The sequence below is a fragment of the Hemibagrus wyckioides genome, linkage group LG05 (assembly GCF_019097595.1).
Source record: "Hemibagrus wyckioides isolate EC202008001 linkage group LG05, SWU_Hwy_1.0, whole genome shotgun sequence".
NCBI classification, from domain to species: Eukaryota; Metazoa; Chordata; class Actinopteri; order Siluriformes; family Bagridae; genus Hemibagrus; species Hemibagrus wyckioides.
In genome coordinates, this window is record NC_080714.1 from 25,281,815 (window position 1) to 25,294,258 (window position 12,444).

The following is a 12,444-nucleotide window of genomic DNA, read 5'->3' on the forward strand; positions in this document are numbered from 1 at the left end:
CGATTTATCCACCTTTAAAGATAGCTACGATAAAACTTGTGTCAGTATTGTGTTATTCTTAGAGTCTCATATTTTACAATTCAACAACCGCCCTTAGACTTCCATTATAAGTAAGGGTGAGAGAAAAGAACAGGTTTAAAGCTAGTACAGTACGGCGTGTCATGATGGTAATATTTGCTCAAATCCAAATGTTTTCAAACTAGCGTCTGGAGTATTCCTTTAACGTGATGTAGAACTGAAGATCACTTAAAACGAGGTCGAAATATCGCTCTCATACCAGTGACGGGCACTGAAGCAGTTCTACATATTTACGAACAAAAGATGTTGGTCATGTGAGAAGAAGAAGAAGGAAAAAAAAAAAGCAGCTTATTGTGCTCTGAAACTCAGAAGAAGCAGCGAGTGGCATAAAGTTCACAAACTCTTGGCTGCACACGAAAGCCACGCAGATTCTTAAGCCCACGCCAAAACAAACACTCGTGACACGCGGATTTGTTTTGACTAGACGAACTTGTTCCCGCAGCTGCTCCTGAAGGAATAACTAGAGCCTTTACACAGTCTCCTACCCATGATGCCACTGCACCAGCCTGAGAGAGTAGCCTCTGCCCCTCACTTCCTGTTTTGGAGTAATGAAAAGGCAGAAGGTTCAAGTTTTCGTTTTCTTTGCACGAAAATGTTTTTAAAAACATTCCCTCATTAACCTGAGAGCGGGATGGAAAATATAGAGGGAGATGGATGGAAGGATGGAATGCAAGAAAGAAAGGAGGAATAAAAACAAACAAACACAGAGTTGTTTCAGTCTATCTCCATGGCCCCGCCCAGTCCGTCGTGATTGGCGGAAGCTACGTGATTATCAGGCGGTGCCAGGGTTGGGTGCCGGATCTTGTCTTGGCGCTGGTAGAACAGAAGGTAGGCAGCGTTGGTCTGAAAGCAGAAACACAGATTGATTCAGTGGTTGAATTGAAGGCTGATAATGGATTCTGTTTGATCCCTTTTTATTTTTCCTTAATAAATATTGCAATGACACCGGAGACTCCTTTCAAAAAATCGAAGTAAACGATTTTTCCCGGGAAACCATATCAACACTCGTGTTAGATAATGATAAGGTGTTAGAATGAACGTGTTGATAAATATACACGATCTGCCTTACAGCCAATCAAAATCAAGACATCAGAAAAGCTGTTTTTTTTGCATTATGCATGTACCGCTGAATGGAAATATGGATATTAACAAAAAAATTAATAAAAGAGAAAATAGGACTGATGGGAACTGCGTATTTTCATTCTTACCACTATTTGTTCTTCTTTTGCGTAGGTCACCTTACTGTCGTCAAAATAATACCACTGGGCGTTGTCCTTGTTCCTGGCATAGGTAGTATCTGCATGGATGGAGTGAATTGAAAAGAAAGGTAAGATTTTTTTTTTTTGTGAATGATCGGTCATCTGAAACTTATTCATGGGCGGGGGTGGTGGTAGTGCAAGTGCTTAAGGCTCTGGGTCATTGATCGGGGTTCAAGCCCCAGCACCAGGGCCCTTAAGCAAGGCCCCCAACCCACCCTGCTTCAGGGGCCCTGCATCATGGCTGACCCTGCGCTCTGACCCCAACCCCCAAGGGGTTGAAAGAATTTCACTGTGCAGTAATGTATATGTGACAAATAGAGACTTAACTTAATAAAAAATTTTCCATAAAGCACCAGTTCAATCAAATATTAGAACTAAAGTGTGTATATGAATGATATTAATAGCATTATTAGGATGTGATGACATGCTAAATAAAAACAGTGGATTGTCTTTGCTAGAATTTTGCCATATAAATTTGCTGTTATAAATAATGCATATATGGAGAGAGAGAGAGAGAAAGTGAAGCGTACAGTGTCCGTCTCTGAGCCCGCCGTAGTGGTTAGACACAGCGATGAGGTCGTATCTGCTGGGAGGCTCGGAGTCACTCCCCGTCTTCCTTAAGAGGCAGTCGGAGAAGTCCAGGTTTCTGCAAAATATAAAAGGATGCGAGGTCAAGGTGGATTCGATTTTCTTCCATGATAACTCGCCAATCATTTCTGCAGCCTGGAAATCACCATATGCAATAAACAACACTAGCAAAATAGCAGTGCCACATTGAAAAGGTAATGAATTCTGTTTGCAAAAAGAAGGCAGGAAATAAAAAAGATAATATTAGCAAATAACAGACTAGTAATAGCGCTTTATACAACACCCACTTGTTTTTTTTACTCAATAATTTAATAACATCAAGCCACTGTTTATTTGTAGGCTATATTCAATGTTCAGATTTTATAAATATATAGAAAAACTGACCAGGCATAACATTATGACCACCTGCCTAATATTGTGTTGGTCCCCCTTTTGCTGCCAAAACAGCCCTGACCCGTCATGCACTGTGTATTCCGACTCCTTTCTGTCAGAACCAGCATTAACTTCTTCAGCAATTTGAGCAACAGTAGCTCGTCTGTTGGATCGGATCACACGGGCCAGCCTTCACTCCCCACGTGTATCAATAAGCCTTGGTCGCCCATGACCCTGTCACCGGTTCACCACTGCTCCATCCTTGGACCACTTTTGATAGATACTGACCACTGCAGACCGGGAACACCCCACAAGAGTTTTGGACATGCTCTGATCCAGTCGTCTAGCCATCACAATTTGACCCATTTTTTCCTGCTTCTAACACATCAACATTGAGGAACAAATGTTCACTTGCTGCCTAATATATCCCACCCACTAACAGGGGCCATGATGAGGAGATCATCAGTGTTCTTCACTTCACCTCTCACTGCTCAGAATGTTATGACTGATCGGTGTATATAAAAAATGGTTAAATGCACTAGGGTTTTAAAACACTACACTATATATTACTGGAGTAGCTTCACTTTAATTGAGCAAGGCCCTTAACCATCTCTGCTCCAGGGGTGCTGTATCATAGCTGCCCCTGCGGTCTGACCCTAACTTCCTCAGCTGGGATATGTGAAAAAAGAATTCCACTGTGCTGTAATGTCTGTGTGGAGATAATAAAGGCTTCTTGCCCTCAGTTCTAATTAGCTTGGACCATCTCTTTTGGCTTAACGGCATATAACTGTACCATTTAGTTCCTAGATATACCTAATGTTCCTCAGTTATCCGTTATAAACAATATAAATTATTTCCACGCTTCGAGGCATCCTCCTGTGTCTTAATTAAGAGCTGGAGGAAATGCGAAGTCGGCTTTGCACGTCGTAATTCCACGCCATCCAAACGACCGGATGTGTAAAACATAAGAAATTGAGATTATGCTCAAAAGGGAAGGGTCACGAACATTAAAGCATGTTAATTGGGTTCATCAGTAGGTTTTATGTTATGATATAATTTTAGTTTATTTTTATTGTAAATTAAAAGAACATGGGCAGAACTGACCGGAGAGGGAAGTCGACGATGGTGTCCAGCTTCTCACGGGAGTACTTTGTGTAAGAGAAGCGTTTCAGGTGGATGATGAGGACCTCAGGAAGAGACCACAGATCCAGCTTCTTAGTGGCAAGCTGGTGCTTCTTACACGTCGGGCAGTACCTTAAAGAAGAGCAGTGCACCAGGTTTATCACCAGACTCAGTACATATTTATTAAAATATCGACATACGTTTTAGCGAAGTAGTCTGTGGTTTGGCTGAGCGGTCAACTAGCCTGAACGAGCTGCTCTATTCAGCCATCTTATTAAAGAAATAACGTTACAGCTACGTCTCAACCAAACAGGCATCCAAAGCCATTTCTCACATCACAAAATAACCTGTCATAGATTCATAGCTTTCCTATAACAGCATGAACGATCGTGTTATTTCTTACGTATCTGCTCCGACACTGTGAAGTTGGATAAAAACAGGACAGAGAATTCAGTGATATTTCTCTTACTCTTCCACTGCTTATGCACTAGTATGTGTTAATTGGGTTACCATGGATTTTCCTCCTCGAGTGTCTCCACAGTGGTGAAGAGTTCGATACACGACTGCAGATGCACGGTGGTCTGCTGCTGTGGGATGTCCATGCTCTTGTCCTTTACATATTTCTGCACAGAAAAAAAAAAAACCCAGAAACTCCTGAATACTGCTGCACAGACTCTCAAAATACACAGCGCTCATACCATCAACCCAAAGCAAAGGACAGAGGCATTGGAGCCACACCATGCCTAATTTATACATTAAAATTCCAATTTGTTAATGCAATGAAAATCTCAGGTCTGTTTCAGGGACAGGATTTCATTATGAACTTATAAGTGATGAAGGATTAGTAATAAAATGTTGGAAAGAATATCACACTGTATACAAACTCACCTCTGCCTCAGTGTCATTGTAATATTTCTTTTTCATATCAGGGTCCCAGTCAATAGCCACATACAACTGATCTGTGAAGAAATGAGATTTAAGGTTAGAGCATTATAGTCATTATATAAAATATTAAACAGGTTCTCTCACACACACACACACACACACACACACACAATCACTCCTTACACTATCTAAATGCCCAAAGCATTTCATATACAGCGGAACCTCAGCATATGAATCTAATTAGTTCTGGAGGCGAGTTCTTATAACGAAAATTCGTATTGCAATATGAATTTTTCCATAAGAAATAATGTAAATGCATATAATCCGTTCCAGCCAATCAAAAATATGACCAATTTCCAAGGGTCAAGGCTCCTTACCAGAAGTCGTGCCACCAAGCTTGGGCTAAAAATAGAACAGAGCACCCACACCACCAATCTGTCAACAAAAATACGCCCGAAAAATCACCTAGCTTTTGAACGCATGCTGAAGACAACGTTGATATCGTGGGCTGACTCTTTCCAAACAGCTTTCACTGACTGAAAAAAAATTCGTAAACTCGCTTCAGATGGCTTCTATTAAACTGGTAATACGAAGAAGTAATTTGAAATAAGGATCCGTAATACATTTATTAAGGATTATGCAGTGATGAGGAGGAGGATGATGATGAAGCAGCTTTTGTTTGTCTGTGAAATAAATAAAAAAAACAAAACAAGGTTCTGTTGTACTTTCTGGACAAAAGGAATGAACTACTCTCTCTCTTTCCTGTCAGTCAGAGTGGCGTTAGCCAATCGTGGGTGTCTGTGAGCTCATGTATGTGGAAGAGGGCAGATGGCAATTTCTACTGCCCTGTGATACAAACACCGATTTCTTCTGAATATGCAGCGGGAAAAACTCCCACATAGTGGAACTGTTCTTACTAAATGACAACATTTATTATTTACCAAGTACTGATACAAAGAAACATGAAAAGCTTGTTAAGATAAAAATCCTGAAGATGACTCACTGCTGAAGGAAAGTGTGCTGTTTCCGTCCGCGGCGCCTCGATCCGTGGTGCCGTTGGAGTTCACAGCCTGTATGGTGAAGAGCGGCTTCCTTCTTTTCTCAGCACAACGCCGGCTACTCGTCATCCTCTTCTTCGCCTGAGCAGCTGTTTCACTGCACTCGCCATCATCTTCTTCTCCGTCCTCAGCCTCATCTTTCCCTGAAGTCTCTGCCGCGGCGGCCTGCTCCCCGTCTCTAGCGTCTTGGGAGTTGTTGTCCGTGCTGCCGGATGCTGATTGGCCCTCCTCTGTGCTGCTGCCCCGGTCGGCTTCACTGTTCGTCTTGTCCTCTTCCACTTTCTCCTCCCCTTCGCTGCTGGGGCTCGCTTCTGTTTGGGCGTTGTTCTGCTGGGAAGGCTCGTCTGTCTTGGATGGCCCTGCCTCTTCGGACTCTTCATCAGCCTCATCTGTGTGGAAATGAAGAAAAAAGAAAAAGGCAAACATAAATGGGGATAAATAACACCAGTGGTGCAGCATTACTCTCTAATATTTTACCTCCACTCAGTCCATTGGTCTGATTTTTGTACATCTCATCTTCCTCGTCATTCTCTTCGCTACCGTTTTCTTCTTCCTCTTCCTCCTCCACTTCCTCTGTCGGGTCTGGCTGATGCACATATCGCCTTTAAAAGGAAATCAGACTGTTTTAGCTTTTGAGAGCTACACAGCTGTACTGTAAGCATTATTAAAAAGTTGACATACAGGAATGAGTGATCTGTGAAGATGACCATTTTGCCTTTTTTTTGCTGTGGCTTCATCTGAAGAAACATTAATCCTAAAGCCAGACCTGAATAAATGCTAAATGACATGCTATGAGGCTCTTAATAAACATTCAGACCTTTTTTAAAGCAGAATGCCGGTATGATGAACCTTTAAATATATTAAAACCGTAAATGATCTGTGAGCTATAAATGAATCTATGATATCTGTAGTTCTTCATCCTAATGACATCTCATCACCTCTGGCTTCTTCATCAGAAATCCAGCTATTTATGAAGTTGTTTTGTTATTAAAATGTCTGACCAAGCTGTTAAATGTATTCTACTTGTTCTTGTGCTGGCTGAACATAATGTGGAGATCTCTGCTAGGGAGCTTGATTTTAAAGCAGCCGTAGAAAATGCAAACAGATAAACAATAGATTTGCACTCCAAAGCTGTCTGTCAAAGAAATTGCCGAGTAAATTCTACTTTAATTGGATATGAGACCAGGATCAAACTAGACTCTCGGGTCATACTCGACTCACTTTAGGCGCTGGAGAAACAGCTGGTAAAGAGCGTCTCTGGTGCACTGGGAACGAGGCAGAGCCATCATCAGCGGGTGGCCGAAGAGTGACGTGCTGTAGCTGTTTCCCCCTGAGCTGTAGTCTCGGTAGTTGGAGCGTTCGCGCATGTACACGGCCAGCAGCACCTCCTCCTCATCCTGATCCTGATCCTGATCCACAGTGCCGCTGCTGTTCAGCTCGTACCTACAGGAAACACACCACACACAGCAGATAGAATACAGAGGCCTGAAAAACAAGGAACTTACTGAAAGAACCAGACGAAATTAAATGCTGATAGTTTTTGATCTAGTTGAACAAATTAACGCTATTGCCTAATATCTAAATGATTTATGTTGAAAAGGGTTCAGTTAGGACTAAGGAACTGAATTTCTGTCTGACTTTTTACACCGTACAGATTCTCTACAGATCATTATCGAGCTTTTTAATGCCTAAGACTAGAGAGATATTTTCCGTGGAAGTTTTCTGCTTCATATTTGCACATTTTTCTACTTTGTTGCTGCTGTAGCGTGGAAATTTCCCCACTGCGGGACGTTCATCTTATCTTGCACACCGTCTCTTTATTATTCTGCTTGGAGGTGTTTCCGTTTTAAAGGCTTTTGCACAAGTATCCATGATCGGCTAATCTATTATGTAGATTATATGCTTCATTAACAAATCTACGCAATAAATTCAATCACTGCTATACACACTGTTTTCACTAGGTTTACCCACAATCCAAGCTTTTATATAAAAACACGTATATAAAGCTATGCATCTTGTGCATTCTCTCCCCGCCTGTGTATGCTGCATATTTGATTATTTTATAATATAAGGACGTGATTACTGAAGATTAAAAAGGGGTATTCTCAAATGAGCTCATATATGCAATTATGGTATATTAGTGACAGAGTTGCGCAATCTCACTGTGAGCTTTTAAGGAGCAGGTTCCTTTCTTTTCCGCGTGATTGTGAAATCTTTCGCTATTACTTTTGGAACATTCCTTGCAGGTACAGAGTAAAAGGATCTTAGCCAAACAATACTAGAATTTGTACGATTGTTATTCACGTGGGTGCTAAACGATATGCAAATACGGTAGTAAATGGAGTAATACACATCAGTACAAGTCCGTTCAAAAGAACCCGAAATTGCTGCTATGACTGAGCTCAAGCTTGAACATTGTCCCGATTTGAACCCACACTTACACAAAGATGTCATCTCTGTCCAGGATGAGGCTGAGAGACTCATCTGCATTATAGATCTTGTAGAAACGATGGTTAAATACATCTGCCACCACCATCTGATAAAAGTAGAGGGGGGACAAAAAATGGCATTGACATGAACACACAAAAACTCATCCTCTAAATCTCACAAATTTTCATTCAGGCAGAAGTGAAAGAATGTTTCAGAAGAACAGCGTTGAACAATAACAGCTCAAGCGCAGACACAAGCTGATGGAATGTAACTGTGACACAGAAATGGGGGACAATGTTGTGCTGGAGGTCCCTGTAATATCCTATTCAACATTATTGTTTACACAATATATAGAAAACACGAAACTTTTATAGTTAATGCGACAAGGAAACGGTTGTATTGGTATCTAGAGCCTCTGCCTCTCACCTTCTCTGCTGAGATATTGGTGGCTTGAGACAGAGCAAGGCATATGTCCATCACTCGGCCAGCCTTCGGCACAACCACTCTGTACTGGAGTGAGAGAGAGAGAGAGAGAGAGAGAGAGAGACAGAGATGAGAATAAGAGAAATGGGGTGGTGAAGTGAGAGAGCAATAGTAGGGGCAGAGATGAGAAAGAGAGAGAGAGAAATAATGAGTGAGAAATGGAGGGACAGAGATGAAAACAAGAGAAATGAAGTGGTGAGAGTAAGTGAGAGGGATAACAGAGCAGGGGCAGAGAAGAGAGAGAGAGAGAGAGAGAGAGAGAGAGAGAGAGAGATGAGAATAAGAGAAATGGGATGGTGAAGTGAGAGAGCGATAGTAGGGGCAGAGATGAGAAAGAGAGAGAGAGAAATAATGAGTGAGAAATAGAGGGACAGAGATGAAAACAAGAGAAATGAAGTGGTGAGAGTAAGAGAGAGGGATAGCAGAGTAGGGGCAGAGAAGAGAGAGAGAGAGAGAGATAATTAGAGAGAAATAGAGGGACAGAGATGAGAACAAGAGAAATTAAGTGGTGAGAGTAAGAGAGAGAGATAGCAGGGCAGAGAAGTGAGTGAGAGAGAGAAAGGATGAAAGAGAAATAGAGGGACAGAGATGAGAATATGAGAAATAGGAGAGAGAAAGGATAAAAGAGAAATAGAGGGACAAAGATGAGAATAAGAGAAATGGGGGTGAGAGTTAGAGATAGCAAGGGCAGACAAGAGGAGAGAGAGAGAGAGAATGAAAGAAATAGAGGGACAGAGATGAGAATAAGAGAAATAGGTGAGAGTAAGAGAGAGAGAGAGAGAGAGAGAGAGAGAGAGAGAGAGATAAGAGAGAAAATAAGAGAGAAATAGAGGGCCAGAGAAGAAGAGAAATGGTGGGGGTGAGAATTAGAGAGAGATAGCAGGGGCAGAGAAGAGAGAGAGATGGACAGAGGGGGCAGAGAGTGAGACAGTGAGAGAAATAAAGGGACAGAGAACAGAAGGAGGATAAACGGTAAGAGAGAGAGATAGCAGGGACAGAGAAAGGAGAGAGTGAAAGAGTAAGAGACTTTTTTTTTTCTTTTTATAATTTTATTGTAAAAACAACCCTTTGACCAGGTGTGAAGTAGCAAATGGAGCCTATAAATGCAGACTACACTGCCCTCTGGTGGACAATGGCAGCGGTTTCAATAAACTAAGAACATTCACCACAGGGTGTTTACCTGCACAGGTTTGGCCAGAGGGTCGAGGGAAACGAAGAACACCTCCATGACCCTCTCCTTGCTAACAGGCAGGGGAACACTCAAGTAGCAGAAAGGGTCAAAGGTCACAGACACCTTGGAGCATTCAGGACAGACCAGGGTGGATTTAAAGAGCCCGTGAAACGTGTCCACGATCACGGAGTCGTTCCGTCGCCTGTGGTTACACCACGCCTCGTCTGCCACTTCCTGTACAGACGAGAGGGAGACAGATGTTGATCATTTTATTGGTCCATACCGTACACATAGATCTTCATAAAGTCCAAAGTCCCCATCATTCTATCATCATGTGTTACAGCATTAATTATTAGTTTTACAAATTACACACAACCCCTAATCAACACACAGGTATGTGGTTTGTGTGTGCAGCCTCACATGAACTGATGTGTGCGTGTGTGTGTGTGTGTGTGTGTGTGCGCGTGCGTGTGTTAGGACCTGGTCTGGTCTGCCGTCTGCGTCCTTGAGCTCGATGTACTCTTTGTTCTTGACTCGGTTCAGGTCCTCGTGCAGGCCATCAAGCAGGAAGGACAGAAGCTCCTGGGAGTCGTGCTGCTGGTAACCCAGGAACTGGGATGCAAAATGGCCCACCTTAGTCTACACACACACATACACACACACACACATACACACACACACACATACACACACACACACACATACACACACACACACACATATACACACACACACACACACACATACACACACACACACATACACACACACACACATATACACACACACACACACATACACACACACACACATACACACACACACACACACATATACACACAGGGGTGTTATACGAGGGCTGAAAAAACTGATAAAAATATATATTTCAGGTTATTGTAATAGAGTAAATCTTTTCATCATATTCCAGGAATATCACATTCTTCAAGTCTTATAACTATACACCGAGTTGCCAGTTTATTAGGTATACCTAAAAAATAAACATATACAATGTCACCCTCATTGAAGCATTTCTTTCTTCTCATAGTTCAGAAACTGTGGGTTAAAAAGAGTTATTGTTTAATATGTTTACTATGTATGATCTTTCCTCACTTTAAAAACACGTGGCACTACAGAATAGTGTCTCCCCGACCACATCTGCTTGATGACGTCGGCGTAGGCCTCAGCGATCTCCCCCTTCATGCCCAGAGGGTTAGTGAAGTTCAGCTCTTCTAGGTATAGGCTCCTAAGGAAGTACTCTGTCAGCGGGGGTGTGTTGCTCAGACACTGAGATGATGAAAAAAACAGCAGAAAATCATGTTTTTATTATTTGCTGTTATTATTTTGTCTGACAACAGAACATATGCTGATCAGGCATAACATTATGACCACTGAGAGGTGCGGTGAAGAAGACTGATGATCATGGCACCTGTTAGTGGGTGGGATATATTAGGCAGCAATTCAACATTTTGTCCTCAAAGTTGATGTGTTAGAAGCAGGAAAAATGGACAAGCGTAAGGATTTGAGCGAGTTTGACAAAGGGCCGAATTGTGATGGCTAGACCACTGGATCAGAGCGTCTCCAAAACTGCAGCTCTTATGGGGTGTTCCCGGTCTGCAGTGGTCAGTATCTATCCAAAGTATCCTTTAAGTCCTGTAAATTGCTACAACTTCCATGTGTTAAAGAATCTGCTGCTAACATCTTGGTGCCAGATACCACAGCACACCATCAGGGATCTAGTGGAATCCATGCCTCGACGGGTCAGGGCTGTTTTGGCAGCAAAAGGGGGACCAACACAATATTAGGCGGGTGGTCATAATGTTATGCCTGATCGGTGTATATACAGCAGGTAAAATAAGTACTGAAGACGTCACCATTTTTTCTCAGTAAATATATTTCTAAAGGTGCTGTTGACATGAAATTTTCACCAGATGTGTAACAATGTGAAATGACACAGGGGGAAAGTATTGAGCATAAGAAGAAAGGGAGGTGCAAAAAGGCATGGAAAGCCAAGACCCCAGCTGAAATCAACCAGTAATTAGAAGATTACTGTTCATTTTCATTTGGGATTAATATTTCCATAGATTTCCATGCTTAGTATCAGATTCAACCCAAATCAAAAAACAAAAATAACATCATTAAAAGGAATTGAGAACAGATTATTAACCAAAATTCCTAATCCATAACAATTCATTAGTCAGTTCATATGTATATATATAAGTATGATAATCCTGTTTATAATACAATAAGTGTGTGATGTAGAAGATGATGACAAACCTGTAGAGCAGAGTTCATGAAGCAGGTGTTGCCCAGGTTAGTGAGACCGCACACTCCAGGTTGCCCTTGGTACGTGTCCTGCTCATCCATAGAGTTCCTCCTTAAAACAAACCAGCAACGATTAAAGAAACAGTTTACAGAGAATTTACATTTACACAAATTACTGCAATTTGGGCACTAGGTGTTTGTTAGCAAGCATGCCTATGATTTTCTCAATCGTAAGAAATACAAGCCACTCCCAGTGCAGAAGGCAAGACACAGGACGCAGGACTTCTATCATAATTGACCGGGTTTTTCATAATACATCTTGGAAAGAGCTACAGAACTTACTGAAGGATTTCAGCAGACTGTATCCATGTCACTAATTGACTAAGGATACAGTACATGAGTTATTGAGAACAAAGTATTGCGGTGACGTTTTTTTATCTGGTGTAGTCTGATTTCACACACATGCAAATGAAGCGTATTCCACGGTTTGGGTCTGAGTGCAGGTTCACTCACATGATCTGTGGTCTGGAGCTGGGCCATGTGCCATCTGCATTCCTCAGCTCCATGATCACTGTCTGCAAAAAGAACAGAATATATAATAACACACACCACCAACAATAACAAACCCACCCCCAACACACACACACATGTGCACCACATCAGAGTTTCCCTAGATAGACAAAACCTAGACTATTCATTTTATTTTATATTTTTAAAAAAAATCTCTTTCGGGTAA

The 12,444-nt window shown here is 41.9% G+C and overlaps 1 protein-coding gene across 2 annotated transcripts in view; it reads right to left on the reverse strand.

The window, feature by feature from the left end:
• Nucleotides 1-337: 337 nt before the first annotated feature.
• Nucleotides 338-12,444, reverse strand: part of usp11 (ubiquitin specific peptidase 11) — an 18,747-nt gene continuing 6,640 nt past the window's right edge. For both annotated transcript variants that reach the window (XM_058389108.1, XM_058389109.1), the window contains exons 6-21: nucleotides 12,222-12,283; nucleotides 11,721-11,820; nucleotides 10,557-10,730; nucleotides 9,927-10,085; nucleotides 9,456-9,680; nucleotides 8,219-8,302; nucleotides 7,804-7,898; nucleotides 6,584-6,805; nucleotides 5,840-5,964; nucleotides 5,308-5,751; nucleotides 4,308-4,378; nucleotides 3,930-4,042; nucleotides 3,402-3,551; nucleotides 1,868-1,983; nucleotides 1,287-1,375; nucleotides 338-921 (exon numbers count right to left, since the gene is read on the reverse strand). In XM_058389108.1, coding sequence (XP_058245091.1) covers nucleotides 793-921; nucleotides 1,287-1,375; nucleotides 1,868-1,983; nucleotides 3,402-3,551; nucleotides 3,930-4,042; nucleotides 4,308-4,378; nucleotides 5,308-5,751; nucleotides 5,840-5,964; nucleotides 6,584-6,805; nucleotides 7,804-7,898; nucleotides 8,219-8,302; nucleotides 9,456-9,680; nucleotides 9,927-10,085; nucleotides 10,557-10,730; nucleotides 11,721-11,820; nucleotides 12,222-12,283 — 2,358 coding nt within the window. In that variant the 3' untranslated portion in view covers nucleotides 338-792. The remainder of the gene's footprint in view (nucleotides 922-1,286; nucleotides 1,376-1,867; nucleotides 1,984-3,401; nucleotides 3,552-3,929; nucleotides 4,043-4,307; nucleotides 4,379-5,307; nucleotides 5,752-5,839; nucleotides 5,965-6,583; nucleotides 6,806-7,803; nucleotides 7,899-8,218; nucleotides 8,303-9,455; nucleotides 9,681-9,926; nucleotides 10,086-10,556; nucleotides 10,731-11,720; nucleotides 11,821-12,221; nucleotides 12,284-12,444) is intronic.